General features: G+C 41.9%; 2 protein-coding genes across 8 annotated transcripts in view; one reads left to right on the top strand and one right to left on the bottom strand.

The window, feature by feature from the left end:
* Positions 1–26,600, bottom strand: part of ANO3 (anoctamin 3) — a 395,575-nt gene that overhangs the window by 49,512 nt on the left and 319,463 nt on the right. For all 6 annotated transcript variants that reach the window (XM_041730536.1, XM_041730537.1, XM_041730538.1 and 3 more), the window contains 2 exons: positions 25,768–25,864; positions 21,533–21,593 (listed from right to left, as the gene is read on the bottom strand). In XM_041730536.1, the coding sequence (XP_041586470.1) occupies positions 21,533–21,593; positions 25,768–25,864 (158 nt within the window). The remainder of the gene's footprint in view (positions 1–21,532; positions 21,594–25,767; positions 25,865–26,600) is intronic.
* MUC15 (mucin 15, cell surface associated) lies at positions 7,944–23,199 on the top strand. Of its 2 annotated transcripts, none has more exons than XM_041730545.1 (4): positions 7,944–8,465; positions 14,798–15,528; positions 18,170–18,319; positions 20,273–23,199. In XM_041730545.1, the coding sequence occupies exons 1-4, from the start codon at positions 8,245–8,247 to the stop codon at positions 20,335–20,337; spliced, it is 1,167 nt and encodes a 388-aa protein (XP_041586479.1). In that variant the 5' UTR covers positions 7,944–8,244; the 3' UTR covers positions 20,338–23,199. The 2 variants fall into 2 exon arrangements, with proteins under 2 accessions (XP_041586479.1, XP_041586478.1); XM_041730544.1 differs by having other exon boundaries at positions 7,949–8,465; positions 20,177–23,199.

A 26,600-nucleotide genomic window follows, 5' to 3' on the forward strand; every position in this document is an offset into this window, starting at 1 on the left:
ATGTGGGACTAGATCCCAGGACTCCGGGGTCATGGCCTGAGCCAAAGGCAGATGCTCAACCACTGAGCCACCCAGGCATCCCTGCATTGATATCTTAAAGGAATTTTCCTTTGTAGGAAAATTCTAATAAAATTTGATACATGCTTATAACTTAATTGTCTGAAAACAGTATTTTTTTTATTAGATCAGTATATCTGAATTTGTGGAGACAGACATGAAGCAGCAAATGTAATGCTTCTTGGTCCACAATTCAAGGGAATATTTACTTTGTCAAAGAAAGATTGAATTGCGTATGTGTGTAGTTTTGATGTGTCTAAAAGCTGTGTGCACACAGCCAGAACCTCTGACCTCCTCAACACTGGGTGGTAGGCTGGCCCTGAGTGTTCCTGACAGCTGACTAATCGAGTGTTGAGTCAGGGATACGTTTAATTTGCATTTAGGAAGATCCATCTATGTGGGTTTGCAGACACTTTCACAAGTTGTTCGATAAATACGGACTGTCTTCCTGTAGCCATGAATTCTGAGGACACTCCTTTTACTTCATATGCAGACTCTTTCAGGTGCCAGACCAGGGGTTGTAGAAAGAGATGGCAGGTTCTGTGGTGTCCAGCACCCATCAAGCAAGAGAAATAAGATCTGTAGTACAGGAGCCAGACGCGACTCTATAGAAAATTATTGTCAAGACGTCAAGTCGTCGGGCGCCTGGGTGGCTCAGTCGGTTAAGCATCCGTCTCTTGATTTCGGCTCAGTCATGATCTCAGGGTCATGAAGTTAAGCTCTGCTCAGGCCTCACTCTCAAGGCAGAGTCGGCTTGAGATTCTCTCCCTCTCCCTCTGGCCCTCCTGTAACCTACTCAAATAAATCAATAAAATCTTAAAAAAAAATAATTTCAACTCCTATGTGAGACACATCATTATATTGAAAATGTACAACATGGGGCACTTGGGTGGCTCAGTCAGTTAGGCATCTGCCTTTGGCTCGGGTCATGATCCTGGGATGTGGGATCGAGTCCTGCATCGGGCTCCTTGCTCAGCGGCGAGCCTGTTTCTCTCTCTCCCTCTGCCCCCCGACTCATGCTTGCTCTCTTTCTCTCTCTCTCTGTCTTTGAAATAAATAAAGTCTTTTTAAAAATGCACACCACCACCACCAACAATGGATCATAAAGCTGAAATAAACTTTTCAAAACTGTCCACAAAAAAGAATTTCAATTAACCATGTTGGAGGAATAAGAAAGAAAATTACTTTTCCCTACGCCCTCCAAAACATTTTTAAATGGCACTTTAAAAGGTAATTTCATAAAACACAGAAATGTAGGACAAAAAGCATGATAGCAATACGGATAGCAGGCAGTTAGCTAATTAAAATATTGTTACTTTTCTGGATTTTGATTTTATGTATTGGGAGATTTTTAAACCTTGTAAATTTGTGATCTTTCCCAGTTTGGTTACTTTCGTTCCTCATTTTCCTATTCATATTTTTGTGGCTTCCAAAATTGTGTGTCTCCTTCCCATGATCGGCTGTCATGTGTCACACACACGTGTCAGCCATTCTGCTCAATGTTTCACACATTAATGCTTAATGTTCACTCATTAGATCCTCACAACAGCTCCATGTACAAGAAATGATTTTTTTTTAATTGTTATTTTACTGGTAATGATACCAAAGTCCAGGAATAAACGTTTCCTGCCCCAGATGAATTTGACCTCACACCCCTGGTCACTCCGACTCCTAAGGCAGGGCTAGTGGTTTCAAATACTTATTCAAAGGAGGGTTTCCCAATAAGCCTAAGTGTCCTTCTTTAAGGAATCTGTCCGGATTCGGTACCAAAATTTCTTTCTTTTTCTATGGCTTAGAGCTTCTAGGAACTGTCAGCTTAGTTAAACATAACATGTTTACATGTTTTCTTTGTTCTCTCTAAAGTCTTTAAGGTGCTTAGCGTCCTTTAAATGGATGAGAAAGCCACTTGTCATTGTTATTTGCAGTCTGTGAACCCGATTTCAAAATCCCCTTCAGGTCATGGATAAGTTTCCTTTCTCTTCTGCCCTGGGTTCTGAGCCGAGAAACAAATCAAGAACCTTCTTCAGGGTGTACAGGCTGCCTCCACCTCTAGCCTCAGCATCCCGTCCTCTCCTCACTCTGCCCCTTGCAAGGTCGTGGTAAACAAACTCTGTGTTTGAAGCAATTCTAACTTTCTAACCAGAAAAAAAAAAAATAGAGATGTCAGGATTTTCTAATGATCTGCCTTAATACTTTTTTTGGGGGGTAAAGCATTAATAAAGCAATCTTTCCCTCAAGGTGACACAATAAGCTATATTATCGATCTGCCGGTTTTGACATTTTATTATATCTGTGCCTCGCTGTAACTTCATCAAGTTGCTATGAAAATAAATTGCAGAGCTGATGAGCTGAGCAGCGGGCCTCTAAAGAGATTACACTGCGGCCTGGAATTAGGGCTCTCAAAAGAGGAGACCTGTAGCCGTTGCCCCATCACACGGAAGGAACCTTGCTGCACCAGAGTGCCACGGCCTTGCTAAGGAGGGCGCTAGTATTATCCAGCAGGTTGCCACTTGCCAGGCTGGACAGTTGTTGTGGGTGCCAGGAATCGGAGGAGGCCTCGCTTCAGGATTCTTCTGTGAGCAGCAGTCTAGAGGGAGCCCAGAGCTCCCACCTTAGCAAGATGCCCTCAGGGCCGCATCCAAAGCACGCACACCTGTTCCTCCTGTTATTACTCACAGCTGGGTCCATCAGGGCTCGGTCACTGAGCTCCATTTATTTATTTTTTTAAGATTTTATTTATTTATTCATGATAGACACACACACAGAGAGAGGCAGAGGCAGAGACACAGGCAGAGGGAGAAGCAGGCTCCCGGCAGGGAGCCCGACGTGGGACTCGATCCCGGGACCCCAGGATCACGCCCTGGGCTGAAGGCAACGCTAAACCACTGAGCCACCCGGGCTGCCCACTGTGCTCCTTAATTCTGTTCATAGCAGCTCTTTCGAGAAGACCAGGATTTCCAGATCATCCCTTAACCCTCGGATTTTGATCCTCTAGTTTCAGGGAAACAGATGGCCCTTGTGAGCTTCCCCCTCTTTCCTAATACTTGGAGATACTTTCACTGTATCTCTTGCGCTCAGTCATCAGCTGCGATTTATGTCGCGGGGCCCTCTTGCGCTAACTGAAAGCTGGGATGGCCCTGAGACCCCAACTTCCACGTGGCATTCTCAGGTAATAGCTCCTTGTCTCCCACACCGATCGGGGCTGAAGATGAGGTGGCCAACTTCTGGCTCCTCATTGCCACTTCAAGACCTTTCCTCTCCCTCCTCATTCACAGATGTGGGTCTCACGTTGTCAGTCCGAACTTCCTGCTACCTGTCCTTGTGGAAGTCACCTACCACTCCCTGGGCTCTCTTCCCCGGCTTGGCCAAGGATCTTTAAACCCTTAGCTTAGTGTTAACTCTTTTCAACACGATTCCTAAAATAATTCTTGGAAATTGCAGTAGATACAATCTTGCCAGGACCTCGGCTCTATCTCCAAAGTTGTCTTCTCCTACTCTATGTCACTCACCCACTCCCACAGCACAATTTTGATCAATGACTGCACTCTCTAAAATCTTCGATTATCACCTCCATCCTTCTAGTTCACTCCCTATAAGCTCCAACAACTCCTTGACCCAGATTTTTCAATCCACTGACCCTTGACCAAGATTTTTCAATCCTCAGCCCCATCATATTTTGACTGTCCTCTCATCCCCGGGGCTCTCACTCTCTTCTTTATGATTCTAATAATATTCACTCACCCGCACACATCCTCAGGGCTCTAGATCATCTCAGTTTGTTATAAACTCACAGTTTGAACATGACCCTAGGTAAAAACAACACTCCATCTACCGTCTGTCTGTACTCATACACGCCAACACCACTGGAGAAAAACACAGGGATGCTCGTGAGTTGATTTGTCTTAAATTAATGATTTGAGGGGACCTGTGCCATGCTGTCGCACCTTCTCTTTTCTCTTTTAACATCCAGTACATACACTCTCATCGCTCCCAATTGCAGGTTTGCCATCCACCTCATCATTAAGAATAAAGTATCCAGAAGAAATTATCCCCCCCAACCGCACCTACCCACTTACACTTGTGTGCCGTAGCATCTACACCCTCACCTGGTGTAGCAGAATATTATGAACTCATAGTTAAAATCAGCTCTTTTTGTCGTCTGGCCCCCATCCCTTATCTCCTGCTCAAGGAAACTGCTCAACGATGTACGTGTACAATCATACAAAGATGCCCAGGAAGTATCTTTAAGTGAAAAACAAAGCTGATTTCACATCAGAAGGAGCCATCAATTGGAAGAATATTCGAGGTAGAATAAAAGTGAGCTTGCAGATGTCTTATACTTAGTATTTTCACTTTGGGGGGGCGTTATTGTTGGTTATATTATTTGCTTATATACCTCCTCACTCATTTAGTTTATTCACTTACACACTTACTGAGCATGTAGTCCGTAGAAGGAATTATTCTAGCTCTGTGGAGAAAGCTTTCTTAATTGCTTTAAATTGCCAAAAATGCTTGCTTTCACAAGCTTTCTAGTACAGGAACAGACAATAAACAACAAAAATAAGGTGCAGTGTATGCTAAGTGATTTAACTGCTGTGGGTAAAATCATGCAGGGAAAGGAGATTAAAACAGGTCAATAAAGGATGACTAGGGAAAGCGTCTCTGTCGGGGAAAAAAATCAATTAAAATTGGAGAAGAATTATTTCATTTTTCATTCAATTGCTATTTACTGAGCAACTACTATGTGCCAAGGTATAGACACAAACTAATTCAATACAGGTGTTTCCACGCTTGGCCTGGAGCCATTTCAATTTGTGTTCACAAAGATGCCAAAGCTTTCATTTCTATAATGTCTAAATAAAAATTATTATAGTTACCATATTATTATAGTTATTGAGCCCTACCAAGTGTCAAGCAACACAGAATGACTTTGCCTACCTTACCTCACCGTATATGTAAATATTCCCAAAAGACATAATTTCCAGTGCATTATTTAAAAATGGTATTTTAAAATATGACTCTCATATTAGTCTTTTATACTTATATCTTTTAAAAATTGTATTGCATAAACTCTTCTCTGTTGTAAAAATTCAATTGTTCCATTTTATCTTTAAATCTACTTCTGTTCTACCTCAGAATATTATCCTTCATATTTTATCTGGAAGTATTTGTTATCATGTCATACTTCCAACAACAACAAAAAAATTAGAATAGAAAACTATCGATGGTCATTTGAGGTCATTGAGAAAAAGATATAAATTAAAAATTTCTTGTAAACATGAGGCTTTTATTTTTTTAAAAAATCTGGATTGAGTTATCATTATGATTAATTAGATAGAATTTATTCCAAAATTCAATGGATTTTAAACATGCAATCTAAGATCTTATTATGAACACATCTCTTAAGGATGTCAACGGGCTTTTTGATTATTTTTCGATTGGTTCAGGTATCCATAGATACCTCTTACTCCTTCCCACAACGAGAGAGGCCTCAGCATCAGCTGTATGTTGATCTTCTGTCTTTATAAGGACATTTACTAAGCAAACATGTTCATGTAAATGTGTAGCTAGGAATGCAACATGTGTTAGAGGACTGTTGTTGAATTAAAGCTTGCATGTGATTTATCGTGTTTGTTAAATCAGGGTTTTACAACCTTCCTTGGCTCTCCGTTTATTTTGGCATGCGTGCAAGTATGTACACCTGCATACGTGTATGTGCTATGTCACAACTTCTACTTAAAAGAGGGCATTGTAGTAGAACGTCCTTAGCAACGAAATGGGGCACTTAATCTCTCCATAAAGTTATTGTTAAATGAAGAAGATCATATTGTAATATTACAATATGACATGACGTAGGAAAAAATATAAGCTTCTGTCAAATAATTGTCAGCGTTCAGGAAAATGATCCCTCGATTTCTCTTCCAGCAGAATATTGAAACAGATGGTATCAACTAAAGGGAAGTTTTCCAGCTATCAAATTCCATTGTATTTCTAAAGAGTTTCATTATATCATCCTCAAATAATATTAACCATGATGCTATTTATTTTATTATTAATCAAATATTTGTTTCTTAGCGTGCCCATGCTCCTGTGGGCAGACAAAACCTAAATCCAATTTATATCCTGTTTCGAACTCGGAACCTGCTGTTAATGGGATTTCACTTATGGCAACAAATTCCCTACATGTGACGTCAGCATCAGGCATGTGACGCTAGAGGATTTTTATGAAAGGGGTGCCATTTTGGATCCAGAACAATGTCTTAATTTTGTCGGAGGCATGGTCCCAAGCTGCATTCTGGTTCTATTTTCAGACCCACCAGTGACAACATAATGTAACTTCACGTTGTAGCAACTCCACTTGTTATCAGTTCCACCACTTTCGACAAAGAGAAGGTATTTCTTCTTCCAATAAGTATTGTGAGACTTACTGGTGTGAAGCCATGGGAGAGGGCCAGATGGAAGGTACCATCGTCGGGAGGTTCAAAGTAATTAGGCAGGCATTGCACCATGTGTCATCCCAGCTGGCCTGGCTGACGACATTGCCAGCTAATCGTCCCTTATCGTTGAGTTCCTCTGGAGAAACAAGGGACAGCATGGGCTCGGTCCTCCTACCTAGAACACCATCTATACCTGGGAATGTCTCCCTGAGACTTGTTTGTTTGGCAAGAAATTACTTTTTAACTCCAACTCAGGTGATTTCATAAGGATTTCTGATCACAGCTAAGTGAGCTAAGTAACCAGTGATGCATTAAATGCATGCATGCTTCTGATTTTATGACTCTCCCTCTGGATGTGCTCAGGAGGGAGGGTGAGTAGGGGTTATCTCTGGGGTCGTTTCTCATCAATTGGTGAAGGGGATTCTCAGGCCACAGGCAGAGTCTCCAGAAAAGAAGGCCGTGGGAGAGGAGCTTTGACTGATGCAGCGAAAGCAGAGGGTTGTAGCAGAAGCACCTGGTAATTTCCGCGCCTGGCATAGGCCGTAATTACTAGGGTCGAGTCAGAAAGTGGTAATGCTATTCATACACATATCTAGGAAAACCCCTCGGGGCCCAGCACACCCAACCCTGCCAAGTCATGTTCAGATCTCTACGTAGACAGAAAATATTGTGTCAGCTGGATTTTTTTCCTAGTAACCGAAAATCTGAAAACAACCAACCGAGTTCCATCAAGCCATTGCTCAGTAACCAACTGTTTGACTACAACCAACTTGCTTTTCATCGCCCCAGTGCAGATACAGCTTAAATCTCCTTTGAGTAAACATTTTTCCCCCCTAAGGGGTTGGCTTACTTTCTTAATCAAACTCTGAAGGGGCCTTTGGGCTTCAGAAAATCCAAAACTATAGCATTACCTTGTACTTTCCCGGGGCCAATTAACCGGGCACATTCTTTGCATTCAGTTTGAAGCTCCTGGACTTGAGCTACAGTTTCGTTTCCCTCCCAGCAATGGGAAACCTCCCCCCTTGCGGGACAGAAACTAAGCCTGAACCTCAGCCGCACTGAGCTGAACGGGCCTTGGCGCCAGGCCCCAAATTCTAGTGCGCAGAAGCTCCCAGAAAGGGCTCCCTTTCATAAGAAGCCTTGGAAGCAAGTGAAGGAAGCGTGCCAGGGTGGTCATCCAGGTTCGGCATCTGATCAGGCGTTCCCTGGGCACTTCTGAAACGCTCCAGCGTCTACACTGAGAGCGAAAGCAGAGAGAGCCCAGCCCGGACGCTGGTTCATCCAGAAGGCTCTCGGGCTTCCCCAGCTCCTGAGGGCAGCCAGGGCCCACCTGCGTCCGGCACCCCGTCGCAGCATCCCTGCAGATGCCACCTGCGGGGGCCACCTGGTGGGCAGCGCGCGTGTCTGTGACGGCCCCGGGGCCCTGTCCTCGCAGCTGCCGCACACCGAGAATGACTCGGGGCTCACCCGGGGCAGCAGGTGCAGGGCAGGGGGCACTTCGGTTTCCTCCCCTGCAAAGGGCGAATCTGGCATGTGCCACACATTCCTGACACACCAGGGGACACTAGCAAAGGCTCTGTCCTCCCCCCCCCATTCCATTTAGGGCGGGGCATGGATGCCCCTTGTTTTGCCGCTGCTCAAGGGAACCGGCCTGCCCCAGAGTCAAAACGACCAACCTATGAAACCGGGAGGGTTGGACTTCTTCTTTTTTTTTTTTTTTTTTTTAAGGTCTGAATGAGGTGATAGCTTCATGCTGCCAGCTGAGAAGCAGGTCGGTCAGGTTCCTGGTGCTCTATTACCCCAGCGGCTCGGGCCAGCTGCGCCTCATTCTGCTGGTCGCACACTCTCGGGCTCAGGGGGACAGTCACACTTGACCCACCCGCTCCCTCCGAGCTCGGCAGGCTCGCTTGAGCCAGGACGCCGTCTGGGATATTGGGGTTCCTGCTTGGAGACAGCCTCCAGGACCTGGAGGTAAGTGCGGACTGGGTGCCACGGGCTCCCCGACTTCTCCCCCCTCTCCCCCTTCCTCTGTTCCCTGCCTCCTCCTTCTGTACTTGCCACAGAGAATCAAAGCTGGCTCACCTGCCCGGGGCAGTGTGGCAAGTGGCCACGGGGACCCCGGCAAAGTGGGGAGCTGTTTCATCGGGGAGCCGCCTTCCGAGCAGGCGCTTGCCCCAAGTGACCTAGCCTGACGGGTCATGGCCAGGTTCGCTCGATGATGAAACCAGCTCGAGAGTGAAAGACAAACTTTACCTAAAGTGTACATGACTACCGGAGAGAGCCGCCTCAGGTCAGATCTTAGGAACAGCGTCGCGACGTTTAAAGTGGGGGCGCACGGGTACGACTTGATCACTGAGCTCTGAATCGTGCCTTCGGGCTTTGAGCTTCCTGCCAAGGTACTGGAATATGACAGGTCTTGAAAAACACTCTCTGAACACGATGGATCACAAGCTTCTATGCATCTTTTCCAAAGGTTTCATTAACCAGAAAACTGGCAAAGTGTCGTGTTTGCATCCAGGTCACAGCGTGGTAGTGGTACGCGTGCAGGCCAGGCACCGCCTGGGAGTCCGCGTGGCCACGGCAGGTGCCACGGAGCGCACCTTATGCAAGGAAGGAAGGTGAAAATAAAGTTTCGTAAGATCATTTTCAGTTTGTGGCTACGTCAGACTCCTTTGATTAGAGGGGTGTTGAGTCACTGCTTAGCACTTTCTAGCAGATCCATTGAGGTATTTTTCACCAACGGTGGAATATAATAGGAGGCTCAGAACCCCATGCTTGGGAATTTGGGTCCAGAATATTCTGGATACAGTCTTTCTTTCTGAGCCCGATGCTCTCCCACCTGATTATGTCAGGACTGGAGTTAAAAAAAAAAAAAAAGGACTGGAGTTCATGATGAACAATGCTCAGAGTAGCAGGGGCCATGACATTCTATATACTTTTCCTGCATTTATGCATACCCCAGTCTTTTATTTAGAATTATGTTCACAAACTTGGAATTTGTTGTTGCTGGTTTTTGTTTTGTTTTGTTTTCCCCTGAAGGAAAGTACTGTTCTTCTTTCCTTTTTAACTCAAATGAAAGAGAACTGATATGCCTAAGGTCCTCGGGTCCAAGCCTCCTTTTGGGCCACTGAGCCTTTTCATCCTCTCAAGACCCTCTTATGAAGGAGACTTTCCGTGGTTCGTTATGTCCCTTACTGGGGCTCTTTCATTTCGGAAAAGCCAAATACTGTTCAAGGTTGTAAAGGCGAGAGTAGCACACGGTGGCCTGCCTGGGGTGTCGGCTAATGTCACACCGGATCTCCTATGGCAAAGAGAAACAGTCCCCGACTGTCTAACCTGCAGGCCGAGATCCGTAATAGGAAGCAAGCGAGAGCAACTGAGAGCAGCGCGGACTACGGACTGTTCAGTATTTCGCTGCAGCAACAGGTCTTTGCGGCTTCCCTTCAGTGTACCTGAACCAACGCTGTAATGCAAAAGCCCAGGGCTGGATGGACTTGCCAATAGCTCGCACGGTCCTTCCCCTGCGTAGGTTGATCACCTGCTCCAAGCCAGGCCGCCACCTTATTTTTAAAGCTTGATATAAAATGCGACTGACTCGGTTACAGCAGGAAGGCGGGACAGAATGATGACTTTGTGCACTTAGCGGGAAGCAAAGTCATGCACAGACTCTGGGGTTGCTCCCCTTCATGGCCATGCCGGTTGTTTTTCTCTTACCGACCTCTGCAGCCCGCATACGAAAGGCCTAACGTGAAACCACTTTCTGGTGCCAACACCAAAAACGCGACAAAATCGTGTTCGTTGGCTCTCTGCATATGGTAGTCACTCAAGAAAAAAACCGTAATGACCCGTGTCACTCGCACCCTCTGAAAGCATATTCTAAAATTTGGTAGACACCAGAAACAATAAACGTGGCTCAATATACGCAGAAAGGTCCAGAATCTGTGTTTAAAGTATCACCAAGTAGGTGGGAATCCCCCCCCCTCCTTTCTCTTCCCCTTCTAAGAATTCTAATCTGAGAAGCTCCCCAGGTTTGTAATGATCGTCGCCCTGCTCCGATGCCCACCCCCTGTTACTGCTCCCTGGGTGCCCCCCTAGGGGCCGGAAGGGCCAGGAAGAACTGGGGACACGGTGCCCCCGGCTCTCCCGGCCGCCCCTCCACCTGTACTTGCACCTGTCCTTCCTCCCGCTTCCATCTGCTTCCACAGGGCAAGCTGGGTGACGACGCACCTGGGTGCACGCAGCCAGGCCCCCCCCCGGCCCACGTCGTCCAGCACAACTTTCCATCACAAGAACACAACATACTTTAGACACTGAAACTCCAGCGATGGAGAGAGGCCGGGAGGAGTGTTAAGGGAGAAAGAGCACAGATTTCCTTCGTTGCCCTTCAGAGCTTCTGTGCCCCTTCCACGACCTCTGCGGCTTACGATGGGTTTTGATGGGTTTTGCTCCATTCGGAATGGGGTCGGACTTGACCAGAGTTTCCTAGTCCTTGCCCAGCAGAAGCCCTGGGCCTGGGGTTCTGAATAGTGGATGGTTTCAAATCCTGGCTGCTTCCCCCCCTGTTAGATGCAGGGCCCTGAGCCAGAGGTGGACCCTCGTCTCTCCGAGGCGCGGAGGCCCAGCGGTCCCGGGAGGGCGGGAGCAAAGCCATGCTCACAAAGCCTCCCCCACAGCTCTATTATTTTTGGAATGGGGAGCACACGGTATTCACCTCGAGCATCGTTCTCTGCTCCCCTCTCTGCTTTCCCGGGGGACAGATCACAGGCAGTGAGAGGAGGCCGGGCCCACTGGGGTGCTCGTACCTTAGGTTTTCAAGTTACCATCAAGAGCTGGGTGAGGGGGACGGAGATCCCACTGGAGGTTCAGTGTTACAAAGTGAATCAGGAACAAAAAAAACCTCTCTTTGCTGGCTCTCGGTAGGGGGGTTCTGGTTACGGGAAGGGAGTGAAAGCTCATGTAACACGAGAAAACTGGAACAGCTAAGGGTTGCTTGTTCCCCCTCCCGGTGACCACTTCACTAGGAAGCGAGGACAGCCACTAAGGGAAAGCCCATCCAAATGTGGAATGACGACACAATGGGTGGCCAAGTGCAATCCATAAATCTAATCAGACGATGGAATTAGCGTAAAAAAGGGCTGTGAACTCGCCAGAGTTCACAGAAGGAGGCTTCTGAGAAGACACCTGCCAGCGCTGTTAAGCTGGGTGAGCCGTCAGCCTGACACTGTGTCGTGAGCTGCACGTCCTGGGGACGATAGCCTCGGATTTGTTACTGTGCGAACTAAGCGCGACAGGTGTCCACCTAGAATCATAGACAATTGTCGGGATTTTCTGAAATTGAGATAAAGGTGTATCTAGTGTGTCTGTGGGGTACGTACGGTAGAAGGCCCGGTTTTTCCATGGGTTTAAAATAATGGTGTTCCAAACTGCTTTGGGTTTTGGGTAAAATAACAAAGTTTGGAGAAGCTGTACTAAAAACAAGTGTTGGTGGGAAGAAGTTCTAAGAAGCACCTAAATTCTATATGCTCTCGTATCCAATTTCTGCATTGCTTTGAAATTTCCGTTACACGGATGAATGATGACTAGCTTTAATGCCTCTCAGTCACCACTCTGAGTCCTAGGACACTTTTCCTTAAGACCTATTTTTTTATATTAGAGAGGGCGGGCCGGGGACAGGGGCGAGAGTCCCAGGCTGACTCTGCCTGAGCCAGAGGCCTGGGTGGGGCTCCCTCCCACCACCCTGACATCACCCCCCCACCCCCAAGCCAAGGGTCATAGGCTTCACTCCTGGCCTCACATCATGGACAGTTTTAATGCTCCATTTAATTCTGTGTGAGACAGGATGGATCATCCCTTCCTCATGGTCTGTTTGATTGTTTTTGGTAAGAATTAAGTGAGAAAACGCGTGAAGCGTCTGATATGACAAAAGCAGAGGAGTGATGTTTTCCAGGTGTGGTAATGAGTTTCAGGATCTCACTCCCATTTTCTTGGCTATCATGGAAAAGTGAATGACATATAAACACACAGTATCACAAATACAAACACCCTTGTAGTTTCTACGAGATCAGGAAACAGTATCGGTGGTGTAGGGGGTCAAGGGGTGGAGGGATTTCCGGGGAATGTAAAATGCTTTTTAGAAATTCTTCCCACCATTTTAGAGGAAGAGGGAGGGACAGAAGGATGGAATCTTCCAGGGGACTCCTCGCTGAGGGCGGAGCCGGAGGCAGAGCTCCTTCTCAGGACCCATGAGACCATGACCTGAGCCAAAACCAAGAGCCAGATGCCCAACCCCATGAGCCACCAAGGTGCCCCCGCCTTGCTTTTTAAGTAGAGTTTTTTAAAGTGATAAGCATAGGACACAGGATGTATTATATTTCTAAAAGCTTCTGAAGGAAATCTGTATCAGGATGTATTATAAATATATTTAAGTTGTCCCCCTATATAAGATATCATTAAGCAGGGAGAAATCCAAAAGAAAATCAGAGGGATTATTTAGAGGCCCTCAGACTCTAATGAAAGATCATCAAGGTTGAACATAATTGTAAACACTTCCGGGAGAGCTTTTAAGAAACGCCAGATATTACTGGATCTTAAAAATAGCAAGCGCACATCCCCCCTTTTCTTAGTCATTCTGGAATCTTTTGACGAAAAATAAGCTCTAAGATCCAATTCAAAGAACAGGACATCAATTTTCAGGCTTTATTGTTTGAGGGGAATAGTCTAACATTGTTAAGGGGATATTTTTTATATCAAAGATGTTTCCCATGTTGGCATCCAACTAGGTTGAAGTCCACAGACTTGGATTGCAGGCTGCTCTTCCACCCACCAGCTATCATTACTAACCACTGTGAACCTCAGTCTCTTCCTTTGCAAACTGTAAGCAATCCCTTTGCAAGGGATCACCATGAGGATCATCACGGTGGTGATGATATCGCCAACTTTTTGAACTGTAAGACTCTTTTTTTTTTTTTAATTTTTATTTATTTATGATAGTCACAGAGAGATAGAGAGAGAGGCAGAGACGCAGGCTCCATGCACCGGGAGCCCGACGTGGGATTCGATCCCGGGTCTCCAGGATCGCGCCCTGGGCCAAAGGCAGGCGCCAAACCGCTGCGCCACCCAGGGATCCCCGAACTGTAAGACTCTTACAGAAATATTATTGTATTTTCATAATAAAAAATGGAGGTTAAGTCTATTAGCCGCTTACTTTGGGCCCGGTGTTGATTATAGTACTTCCACGTACGTCATTTCATTTAGTCCTCAGAACACTGAGAAGTCAGGACGTTTACGATGATGATGATGATGATGATGATGATGATGATAAAGCCACTGCTTATTATGATGATTATTTTCACAGTTATTCATTCAGAATTTTAATATAAGTCTCTAATTTTAAAAGCTTTTCCCCATATCCTCCTACCTATGAATTGTGGCACTTCCCCATTTCAGAGGCATAATGATGATGCCTGGATTAAAGGTCTGGACCAGGAAGGGTTTCAACCCCAACTCTGCTACTATCTAGCTATGTCATTTTTTTCTACACATGCTCCCAGCCAGATGCTTCATTTATATAATAAGGGACTACATGGAAAGAGTATCCTGAAATCTGAAGGTCTTCTTGATTTTCCCCAATTTGGGATTAATAGGAAGAAGGGCATCATGAAAAATAATATTGTGAAAAAAGGGGTGGTAATTTAAAATTCAAATAACTCAAATTAGGCACTAATAAAATGCCTTCAAGTGGAGGTCCTCACTGATTCACTTTAAAGTGGTATGTTTAGAGTATAACCGGCAAGATCATTCTCATAATAAATATTCCAAATTACATCTTTATAAAAAAACATATTTTCTTAAACCGGTAAAAGAAACCAACCAGCTCTACATGCCCTATATTTTATAATATCTTACTTAGCAATCCATATATAATATTTCACATATATATATGAATATATATATATATATATATCACACACACACATATATATATATGAAAAAATATGTATGTATTTCAACTTGTCCCAAGCTAAATGATCTTTGAAATAGCACAATAGTGGCATCTGGCTTGACAAAGTTTTTGCATGGCATTTCCTTAGAAGAAAGAAGAAATAAATGTCATATAGAAAATAGAATTCACTCTTGTTTTAGTATATAATCCAAAGAAAATAAACTTTTGGAATAAAGGTATGGTATTATCAATTCAGTATTATGTCTCAAGATTTTTTATCACTTTAAAGATGTAGATCCACTTAAAAAAACTCACCACTTTAATAATTCAGATGTCTGTTCTTTTCCTTTTTTGTTTTCAGATTCTCCTTAATAACACCAATACAAGAAAAGACTACAATGTTGACCTCAGTCAAAATTCTGTTGATTTCAAATTTGTTTAGTTTACTATTAATTGGAAGCCATGGGAAAGAAATTCTAAAAAAAACCACAACACAAAGCGTTGCAGCAGGTTTAAAAACAATGGAAAATGAATCTGTTCCTTTGGAAAGTGATACAAATTCAAACTCAGATAAAGAAAATAAAGAAACCTCCAATCCCAAGGCAAGTAATTCCTCTCTTTGGGATCCATCAAATAAACACCATGGAACAACAGAAGTCTTCAACAATTCATCAACAAACGACTTTTCTGGGAATCTAAGACCCACGCCTATGTTTCCCACAGACCCTCCTCTGATCCACAGCTTTGTTTCTAAATTGCCTCGGAACTCATCGATAGCAGATGAAAATCCTCCTCCAGTCTCAGCACCTCCCAATGCTACATCTGCTATGTCTTCAGAAAAGTTCACTTGGCCTTCAGCCAGTGATACCACGAAAACTCCTGACCACAGTTCCATTTCAGTTAGCATCCTCCCTGCAGCACCAAACACCACGACTGTGACCCCCATGGTAACAGAACCAGATGAGTGGCTCACCACATCCAATGATAGCTTCATAGGGTTCACCCCCTACCGAGAAACAACAACTCTACAGCCCACCTTAAAGTTTACCAATAATTCAAAAATCTTCTCAAACACATCAGACCCCCAAGAAGGTAAATATAAATGGATTTAACTTTCCTCTAGTGTGAAACTGCATCTTGAACTAAGTCATATAGGTCACATCTAAGGAATATGCCATATTGGGGGGAAAAAAAGGAAGAGACTACAGTAGCACAGGTGGTTCTCACTTTTGGGGGGCAACCATGATATTCAGTGGAAATAGTGAAGGGATTCCGGGGCTTCAGGCAGCATACAGGAGTCATTACACTTGGGAACGTGATGAGATGGCAGGACAAAATTAGAGGTGGGTTAGGTCGAGGTAGTGGTACAGTTTTGAGATACCAGGTAATGATTTTCATTGAATCTGAGAAAACTACCTGAAACGTCCCATGTTTTTAGGAATAATATGCAACTGAACTCCAAAAATACATGTATATGAAAACTGATTGAAATACATGAATGTGTAAATTATCTGATACCACATAGCAATCACAGGAAAACAGAACATGGATATATATTGTTTTAAATGTAAATAAACTCAATAAAAGGAAATCCTCCTGGATTTTTAGTACCTAATGAACACCATAAAAATGGAATATAGCTGTGAGTATCACAAGAAAAGTGTATTATAGGAACATTTTATGTTTCATTTATGGATTATGTCAAGCTTTAAAACATAGAGCAGTAAATATCTCTAATATTTAATGAAATATTTATATTATTTATATTATATATTTAATATTTAATGAATATTTATATTATAATTTAATATTTAATGAAAATTCATCATGGTTTTTTTTTTTTTTTTAGGTCTACCCAAGTTCTTATTTCCCTGCAATTTTTTTTTTAAGTTTTGGTTTAAATTCTAAGTTCTTATTTCCCTGCAATTTTTTTTTTTTTTAAGTTTTGGTTTAAATTCTAAGTTCTTATTTCCCTGCAATTTTTTTTTTTAAGTTTTGGTTTAAATTCTAGTGAGTTAATATATAGTGTAACATTGGTTTCAGGAGTAGAATTTAGTGATTCATCACTTACATATAACACCCCAGGGCCCATCACAAGTGGCCTCCTTAGTGCACATCACCCATCTAGCCCATCCCCCTACCTCCCTCCATCAGACTTGTTTGTTCTCTATCATAAAGTCTCTTATTGTTTGCGTCCCTCTTTTGCACCCACTTCCCCTATGTTCATCTGTTTTTTTTTCTTAAGTTCCACATATGAGTATTTGTTTTTCCCTGAAATTAAAAAAAAATACTTATTTCCTCCATGAAGTCAATGATTTCCAATCAACTTACTTCCAGATTATATTAATGATGTAAACACTAAATCATATATACAAATTCCTACTTGCAAGTTGTCAGTGTACAGGAAAAGTTTTAAGTTCTGACATCTAGGCTTTACAATAACACTGCAGTTAAAACATTTTATGTACACCTACTTTCATGTTAGCTATAATTTTAACACATCCTTTCATTCAGACATACTTGGATACTACATCTGGAAGTTTTCTTTTTTTTTAGAGACAGAGCAAGAGAGGGGCAGGGCGAGCAGAAGGAAAGAGAATCTTAAGCAGGCTTCACACCCAGCATGGAGCCCCAGCATGGGGCTCAGTCTCATGACAATGAGATCATGACCTGAGCCAATATCAAGAGTCAGATGCTTAACTGACCGAACCACCTAGGAGACCCTATATCAGAAAGATTTTTAATAAATATTCTCTCTCTTTTGTCTCTCTAAACTCAATATACATATTAAGAATATTGAGCACTTACGGCCACCATTGCTCTTTAATCAAAAGGAAATTAGGTAACTTTGCTTTGCTTTCATTATAGTAATAATTTTGTTGTTAAGCTTCCAATGTGTAGGTTAGTTTTTTTTTTTTTATAAATGGAGTTTAATTACAGGCTTTATAAGATCCCTTTTCCTCTTAATGAATAGCATGCTCATGAAATTTTTAAAAGACTGAAAATACACCACACTAAATATGAGTTCAGGGGGGATTGCGTAGTTTATTAATAACAAACTTAGTCTTCAAGTAAGGTACTTGGTTAAAGGGATGATAGAGTGAAATTTTGGACTCCTTTAACCTCAGAGCTATACCTCTGTTCTCAACGTGTGAGACACTGCAAACATCTTACTCTGGTCTATTTTTTGTGTCTAGAAATACCCTGTCTCAGGATACACTGCTTTTCCCTTATAACACCTTTTTGGTTGGGATTTTGTGGATTCATTTTCTATCACCCACCACTAGCGTTTTACTTTTCAGTTATTATCGAAACAAGCTCATAGTTCATTGCATCATTAACATTCATTAGAGATTCAGGGTTGATTAAAAACTTAATATGGCACTTAATGTAGAAATTAGGTCTTAATGGAGCATACACATGGCATTTCAGTACTACTGTCGTTAATAGAAGAATAAGAGACAGTTCTAAAACTAAGAAGTATTTCAACGTAATTAAAAAGTCGAAGTATGGTTTTATTGGGAGGCACATTTGCCAATATATCCCAAATACTCAGTACTTCATAAAACACACACACACACACACACACACACACACACATCACCATTATCTAATTTAAAAATACTGTTTAAATATTCTTTGTTATAAAGAAAGTCCAATGTGTATGTTTCTCTTCTTTGAAAGATCATTTTCTCTTTCTTTATCGGTTAATTATTTTTTCTTTGTTCTCTAGAGAATAAAAATACAGGAGTAGTATTTGGGGCCATTTTAGGTGCTATTCTGGGTGCTTCATTGCTTAGTCTTGTTGGCTACTTGCTGTGTGGAAAAAGGAAAACGGATTCATTTTCCCATCGGCGACTTTATGATGACAGAAACGAACCAGGTAAAAACAACTTTTAGAACTTCACCTGCTCGCAGTGGTTTTAATTAAATGAGGGTGCTGATGTTCGCTACGTTATCTAGAAGGGATCTGGAGATTCACATGACGGAAACAGACTAGAGATTTATTCTGATCTACTCTCTGTTTCTCAAAGAACATCACCAAAATAAGTACGGACCTGTGGGTGGAATTTTAAAACCAGTTGGAACTGTGGCTCATTGCATCACCATTAGTTTTAAATAAACCAGATCCCAGAACCTAAAACATGTCTCTAGAATTGGAAGATAATGGTGTGCTATGGAGGGAAAAGTGGCCAGTTTTGTTAGCAAGTAGCTGCTCAGCCATATTCTCTGCCATTGCTGGGTCTCTTAGCAGCAGTAGGTTGAACACTGACTTCCTCCAATTTGGAGTTCCTAAGGTTTACGCGGACACAGGAGCCCTCCATCAATTGTCTCAACAAGTCTCTAAAACAGAATCTATAAGGAGTTGTGCATTTGGGTCTATAAAGTCACAATAGATCAGGAACTTTTCATTCATGATGGAAAGATCTATGATATCTCTGAATAAGACATGTATCTGCTAATAATAAAGAACTAGATTTGTTCTTAATTTAATACCAATTAGAACAGAAATGAAATAATTTCATAGAATGGGATCATCATTTTTTTTTGTTTTGTTTTGTTTTTTGGATTCTTGCCATCATAAAAAATAGTCAAGAGCCCCTGGTACATCCTGTCAGTAAAGTCTTAATGATTTCACTAAATTCAGTTCATGACTGACATTACTCATCTTTGGAACCAAATCCACTGATTGTAAATTTAACTGAATTCTATTTTGGGGGGTTTCTAGCAATCCATATAAAATAAGAAGTGGCACTTTTCAAAATTAAAGGATAGGATTTCAAACAACAGGGGTTTCCAAACTTCTTTTTTTTTAAAACCCCAGAATCTTTTCTTTGTCTGTAATCACAGACAAACTCTCAGTCAATCAAACTGATATAGTCTAAGATGTTGTGATGAGGCATAAGGGAATAACTCAATCACACCACCTGTCTTCCTCCTTCCAGACAGCTTTGAGAAACCTCCCCCAAATCCCTAAGGTTCCTGGACCCCCGGTCAATAAACAGAAGAATTCAAGAATAGGTAGGGTATGAGAATACCTAACTGAATAATTAAATCACTGATCTAATTAGTAATTAGTCACAGCTTTAGTATTTAGAGATACCAAGTACGCACCAAGTTTTCTTTGAAGATCAATTCAAGATCTTTAACGAAGTAATAATTGGCTGTTCGTTGAAATAGTAAAACACAATCCTATACCATTAATCAAAGACCGTCAAGTGCATGGTAACTAGGATCCATCACGAGGAAACGTAAGGTTTTACAGATTGTTTTCATCCATCTCCATCTTCCCTGGCTCAACCATAAAGACACTGATTGAAGATTAATGCTCTTCAATTTTTAAAAGCTATTTTTTTACACCAGAAGTAAAAATTCTGGACGTGTTGACAAGGCTCTGAGTTCACAAGATTCAAAAGTCAATGAGACACACGTCTGTCCTTCTCCACACAGAGTACGGCTCTGCTCTTGTTGTGACTTCTCCCTTAGTTCCTTTATTTTTGGTCCACCAGCAATGAAATCATTTTAGAAGTCAGACTGTTCTCTTAGTCTTAAAAGGAAAGGTATCTTGAAAAATATATACTTATTTAAGACTTCAAGACCAGTCTCTGCAAAGCCCAGACAAAAGATGTCCTTACTTACTTACTCATCTAGAACAATTCCTATAGTCTGGTTGATGCCTGCGCATGCATCTTCCAAGACTGTCACCATAAGATAATTTTTTTTGTTGTTGCTTTTTTAGTTCTGCGATTAGACAATGCACCAGAACCTTATGACGCGAGTTTTGGCAATTCTAGTTATTACAGCTCAACTGTGAATGATTCATCTGTGCCAGCAGGCCAAGAAAACGCACGTGACGGCATTCCTATGGATGACATACCTCAACTTCGTACCTCAGTATAGAACTAAGGGGAAAAAGGCTTCTGACGGCAAACGATCGCCTACATCCTAGGCTTTTCACAAACCCATCTTCCAAAAGCTGAAGCAAGATCACTGTCATGTGGCTGTGCCAAGGAGAACTATAAAAGTATGAGACTTAGTAGCAGAAACATAGAGGATAAATCATCTAAAAGGTTTCCTTTCTTACTGTTTTTGGCTGCGCTGAATCATCTATCGAGTAACCTCAATTTGTATTTTGGTCTCTTTTATTCTTAGTGGGAAATGTTTGTGGGATTCAGGTGAAACTAAAAGGCTTCACGGTGATTGCCCTGCCTGATGACTTAATTAACCCTGTTGTCCTAATTGCACCAAGATTGGCATGCTCTTGAGGGAAAACTGGAACAGTAATCTTTAAAAAAATTTTTGACTTAAACAAGAGAGAGATTATATGGAGTTTCTGTTCCTGGGAAATTAAGGAAATGGGCGTGGGACATTTGTACTCTAGTTCATTTTACTTCCGTGTATCAGCAAGCACATACACGGTCAGCCCCTGGAAGTGCCAAGCTGGCAATGACTTTGCATCTAACAGGATAATGGTAGGAAAGCCGACTCTAACCAGGAAAGGCCTCACTTCTCTTCAAAGGGTGGGGACTTCTAACCTGAGTTAGTTTAGAATCAATTAATTGGGTGCTTTAAAGAGTCAATGGGAAGCATGGTGGAAAAAAAGTCAACCAGAGCATATACCTGTACAGAATTTCTACAGTTTTAAGATGTTAAATAAGAACAAGAGTTATTGTGTATTAGATATTATTAATCATATATGGAATAGATCCTGTATCTCTAAGTGTATAAAGTATAGGTTAAGCAAATAGACAAAGAGAAATATTATGCAGATGAAAAATTTCTTGAGCCTCGGTTTTACACGCAGAAGTACACGCAGCGTAATTTGGATTTTAGCATGTTTCAGTTTGTTTTTAATCATCACCTGCTTTTGGCAGGGAAAATGTTCTCCTTAGTATAGGAAGGCCCAGGCTTTAGGATTAGAGCAAGAGTTAAATTCCCAAAGAATCAGTGAATGTGTGAAGAGGGCAAACAGAGCAAGAGTTGAATTATACACGGTGTGTGTGTGTGTGTGTGTGTGTGTGTGTGTGTGTGCGAAGAAACACAGTAAAGGCCTCAGAACATGAGGACTAGCAATTAAGTAACAGAACATACTTACCCCATATTGCCATAAAAATAGCAAAGAAGACTGTGCCTCCGTTATCAAACAAGTATGTCACCTTAATGGAAAATAAAGCAAAAATATTAGTCACATATTGATTACAATAATCTAGTGATTATAGTCCACATTTTAAGTTCTATGATTTTTTTTCCCAATGGAATCACACTATTTTGTGGCTTGTAAATAGATAATATGAGATCCTTTCATGGGTCCTACAATGGTTTCATTTGATTTGCTCATGGGGAGAGGGGAGGACTCTCAACATTTCCCCCATTTCTTCTTTCTTCCCTTTTCTTCCCTTTGGTCTTCATTTCTGCTAAGAAGTGGTTCTAGCACCCTGAGGAAGTATTTGTGAGCCATGGATTGTCAAGCTGAAGTTAGCTTTTCAGGACACCTGGGGGGCTCAGGGGTTGAACGTCTGCCTTCAGCCCAGGGTGTGACCCCGGGGTCCTGGGATCGAGTCCCATGTCGGGCTCCCTCAAGGGAGCTTGCTTCTCCCTCTGCCTGTGTCTCTGCCTCTCTCTGTGTGTCTCTCATGAATAAATGAAATATTTAAAAAAAAATTTAAAAAGTTAGGTGTTCAGTTGAAGCATACCTAGTTACACTGTCAGAAGAACTTCCAGTATTGAGGAAGTTGCAAAATGCAGAATTATGCCAGGGAGCCAGTGCTTCCAATGGAAAGGTATGGCAGTGCTGGCCTGACTTTCTGACATCTCTTAGAATGTGCCATAGGGTCCAACAGCAGCAACAATTATTTTTAAGAAGTTTCATATATCACTAAACATTTAGGATATAGTCCAAGTGGTTTTTTTTTTGAATCAGACATTATCTGAATTTTTATAAAGAACAGTGTACAGTTATATGATGTTACTGAAGGACTGCAGGGCTGCAAGGACTGTTTGATTATAATAAATTAAAAATTCAACTTACCTTTGCTTCTCTTCATTTGCATAATGCTCTCACTCTATTTATATTTTACACTACTAGGTGAGGGATATTAAACCAATACGGCCAAGGTAACATTCGTTTGGCGGTCATACATGTACTATAGAAAGTACGGGAAAAATAGCGACACTATTCTCACAGGAGAGAAAGGCCAATTCGGGGCTAAAGAACTTTATTATAAGGGAAGTGGGAATAGAATGGTGTCCTCTTTGCACAGTCTACAGTCTAGAGGCTGGTCAATGAGGGCCGCAAAAGAATATCAATGTGCATTTTAATTGTAACGTCTGGGACACACAGCCCAACAATATATAAAACAGATAAAGGTAGGGTGTGTTGGCCTGTAAAATAAAACATTACTGAAAATATCATCATACAAAACATGCTCCTTTGGAAGGTTTCTGGACAGGTGCAAGATGTCCTAATTGGCCCTAAACTTCTATGATCGTGAAGACTTGGGATTTCTAAAAATGTCCTAAGAATCGGTTTTCACAACAATAACCACCATGTATTACATAACGGCGAGAAAGTGGCCATAAAGAAATTCTCTACAGAGCTCTGCATAAAATTACACCCAGCGGGAGAATCCAGCGTTTTTGTTTCCAAAGGCATCCCACAGAGACACCTGCTGCCGCCAAGCAGCTGAACAGCTGTCTGCTTTCCTTCATGACAGACCTAGTGAAGGAAACAGGCTCTTGCAGGGTTCTTTTTTTTATTTTTAATTATTTATTTATGATAGTCACACACACACAGAGAGAGAGGCAGAGACATGGGCAGAGGGAGAAGCAGGCTCCATGCACCGGGAGCCCGACATGGGATTTGATCCCGGGTCTCCAGGATCGCGCCCTGGGCCAAAGGCAGGCGCTAAACCGCTGCGCCACCCAGGGATCCCTATTGCAGAGTTCTTACAGAGACTTTACACATGGAGACTTCTAGGTCACCAGGATAAGATGGCTCTCCCCTACTCCAGAAACAGCAGCGCCTTTAGAAAAGGCCCAAATAAAAAGCCATGCTTACCAATAATTGCATTGCATGTATACGATCTGTCATAGGTTAAGCAACATTTCCCTTAAAAACCTCTTCATTTTTATTCTTCTAAGTTTGCTCACAGATCTTTCAGGCATTTTTTTTACTCAATAAATTAAACATTGACTTTTTTAGAAACACATCCACGAGACACAGTGAGGCATGCACGTAATGTGAGATTACGTGTATCTAATGGGAGATACAGCTAAAATAGTAGTTATGGAAAACTTCAGAGCTTGCCCTAAGGAGGAGTATAAAAGTACAAAATCATTATTTTAGAGCCACTAAGATATAACAAGTGGGATGTGCTATGATTTGGGAGGCCATGGACCTAAGAAGAACAATTTTAAGCCTGTGGTTATAGCTGGAGGTGTTAAGAGTTTCATTTAAGGTGCTGATATACAAGCTGTTGAATAAAAATAACAGGAGGGAGAAGGAAGTCAGTCCAGCATGGCATGGATGGCTCAAGCTTAGGCTATGGGTATCCGGCAGGATAATAAAGGGGGAAGAGGCCTTCTGCCTAATAGGAAAGGGACTCTTGCCCAATAAATGAAAGCCCCAGATGAAATCTCAAGGAAATTCCCAAAGCAACATAATAGGCTTTTCCAAAAGCAAGAGGAAGCTTGTCCTAGCTACAAGTGCGTATTTGCAATGAATTATTTTATGAGAAAAAATAGCTTGCTTTTATGCATAGGGGGACCTATGAACAAGCATTTTTTCAACATTGCTGATGTGAGTAGGAAAAATATATAAAGACAGAAGCAAACTGAGCCTCAAACAAAACTATGTTTAAGCACACATTCTCCATTATGTTTGACATCTGATTTCTCTTGGAGAGCCGAGTGTGGCTAGAAATCAGTAAATGTGGGTATGAATCCAGCTTACAAATCTTAAAAGTGAGACCCAAAAGGACCGAATGATTTCCAAGTAACTAAATCGCAATATGTCTACATATCTATTAGAATAGTTAGAATTAAAAAAGACTGACCATCCTGAGGATTAGTGACTCTATGGAAAACTGGAACTCTCATATGCTGCGTACGGGAATGTTACATGGAAGAAATGCCTGGGAAACATTTTGGCAGTTCTTAGAAGGTTAAACATCCACCTATCATATAATCTAGTCATTTTACTCTTAGGGGTTTATCCAAGAGAACTAACAGTGCCTGTGTATAGGGAGATCTATAGGTGAATGTTCAGAGCAGCTTTAGGTAAAATGGTAACTCAAAACAACCCACAGGACCGTTAGTGGCAGAATGAATAGGCAAATTCTGGTAGAGCCGTGTCATGAATACTATTCAGCAATAAAGAGAAATGATCTACTGATAAGTGTTACAACATAGATGAATCCCAAAATAATTACGCTGTGCAAAAGAAGCCAGGAAACACACACACACACACACACACACACACACACACACACACACACATTGTATGATTCCATTTACATAAAAGTCTAGAAAATACACACTTATCTATAAAGAAAGAAAATAGTTGGTTGCCTAGGCACAGTAGTGGAATTGGGAAGGGGTGGGAGCCCAAGATCACAAGAGGCCGTGAGAACACTTTTGGAAGTGATTCCATGTTCATTATCTTGACTGTAGTGATGGTTTCACAGGTGCATTTATAATGTCAAAATGTATCGATTTATACACTTTAGATGTGTGCATATTATTACACATTAATTAAACTTCAATAAAACAGGTAGACAATAATCATTGTAAATTCAGTTTCTCAAATTTGTATGCACATTGGAATCACTTGAGATGTTACAAAACACACTAATGTCTAGGTTCCAAACCCAAAGGTACTGACTTAATCAGTTGCTCTGGTGTGTGGCTTGGGCTTCAGAAGTTTAAAAAAACCCTTCAGGTGATTCTAATAGGCAGCAACTCGAGAATTTTAGTATTTTTCTTCCTTTTCTCTGTAAAATTAAGAGTACTGCAATGAGTGTTCATGGAAGACACAAACTTAATTAGGAATAGAAACCATCATCTTCTCATAAAAAGAATCTAGAAGTCATTTCAGGTAGAAGTTTATGTCCATTAAAGACAGAAATCAGTTATAAAAACAATGGAAGACCAAAATATTCAAATAAAAATGTACTCATTTTGTAACTGCTGCAGAGTGATGGTCTATTCAGTTGTCAATGAATATTGATTGTCGAAACTCTTGAGAACACTTAACTTTGTTTGGAGGACTTCTTACTATCTGCTCCTGAGAATAAGTAGAGCTCAGGAAGGAGAATGCGAGGATCCACTCACCTTGGCATAGATGCAGCTTTCGTTGAGTCTCTGCAGCGAGCAGTTCTTGTCACAGAGAGGGCACATGAAGACTTCGGTGGCCTTGCAAATTTCTTGGCTTGAGAAACCAAAGAAGAACGAGAAAGCATGAATCTCCAGGTTTAAGAAGGTGCTTAGCTCCTCTAGCTAATCCTGTGGGAAGTAGCAAGGCAGAGAGACGCAAAGAAGAAATGGAAACAGTGGGAGTGCTGCACAGGACGGAGGAACTGTGTGGCTCTCACTGAAGTTTTTAGGATATTTGTGATACGGAGATGTCTGTTTGCTTGTTTTTAGAAGTCTCTGTCAGGATACGGTACAGAGAAGAGGCCACATTTTCTACTTATGAGACACCTGCAGGGCTTGCAAAGACAGTTCCGTGTGATTTCATGGCACTCTCGGATGATCTCGTGAAGAACACCTGGAGAGCTTCCACCAAGCTCACAGCTTGGAAGTGGCTGAGCCGAAATCAAATCTGACTATTCTGATTTCTTAAGTCTGTTGATCTTTCTCCTGGATCTCACTGTCTCCGAATCACCAAAATCAACAGCATCCATAATTCTCACAACTTCGTAACTCCCACTAGAGTCAATAGGTGAGGTGCATCATGTTCATTGGCAATTTGAGGGAGTTGATTTTTTTTTTTTTTTTTTGCGGTGTGTTGCCATATAGCCATGATGACACGACACAGTTTTCATTTACAGACTATGTATTATATTCTCTATTAGAATTTAGTTTTCTAATGTTTGTCTCTTCAATTTTATCCCCACCACCTTTTAAAGATCTCAGCATACATTATAGATGACTTTGTGATGCCA

This window comes from Vulpes lagopus, chromosome 15 (assembly GCF_018345385.1).
Source record: "Vulpes lagopus strain Blue_001 chromosome 15, ASM1834538v1, whole genome shotgun sequence".
NCBI lineage: Eukaryota > Metazoa > Chordata > Mammalia > Carnivora > Canidae > Vulpes > Vulpes lagopus.

Excerpts from the sequence above, each read along its gene's own strand:
- MUC15 (XM_041730544.1), top strand. The coding sequence starts at position 8,245 with ATGCTGCCAGCTGAGAAGCAGGTCGGTCAGGTTCCTGGTGCTCTATTA. Across the intron at positions 8,466-14,797 it reads ACAGCCTCCAGGACCTGGAG|ATTCTCCTTAATAACACCAA; the intron begins GTAAGTGCGGAC and ends TTTTGTTTTCAG. Across the intron at positions 18,320-20,176 it reads TGATGACAGAAACGAACCAG|TTCTGCGATTAGACAATGCA; the intron begins GTAAAAACAACT and ends TTGCTTTTTTAG.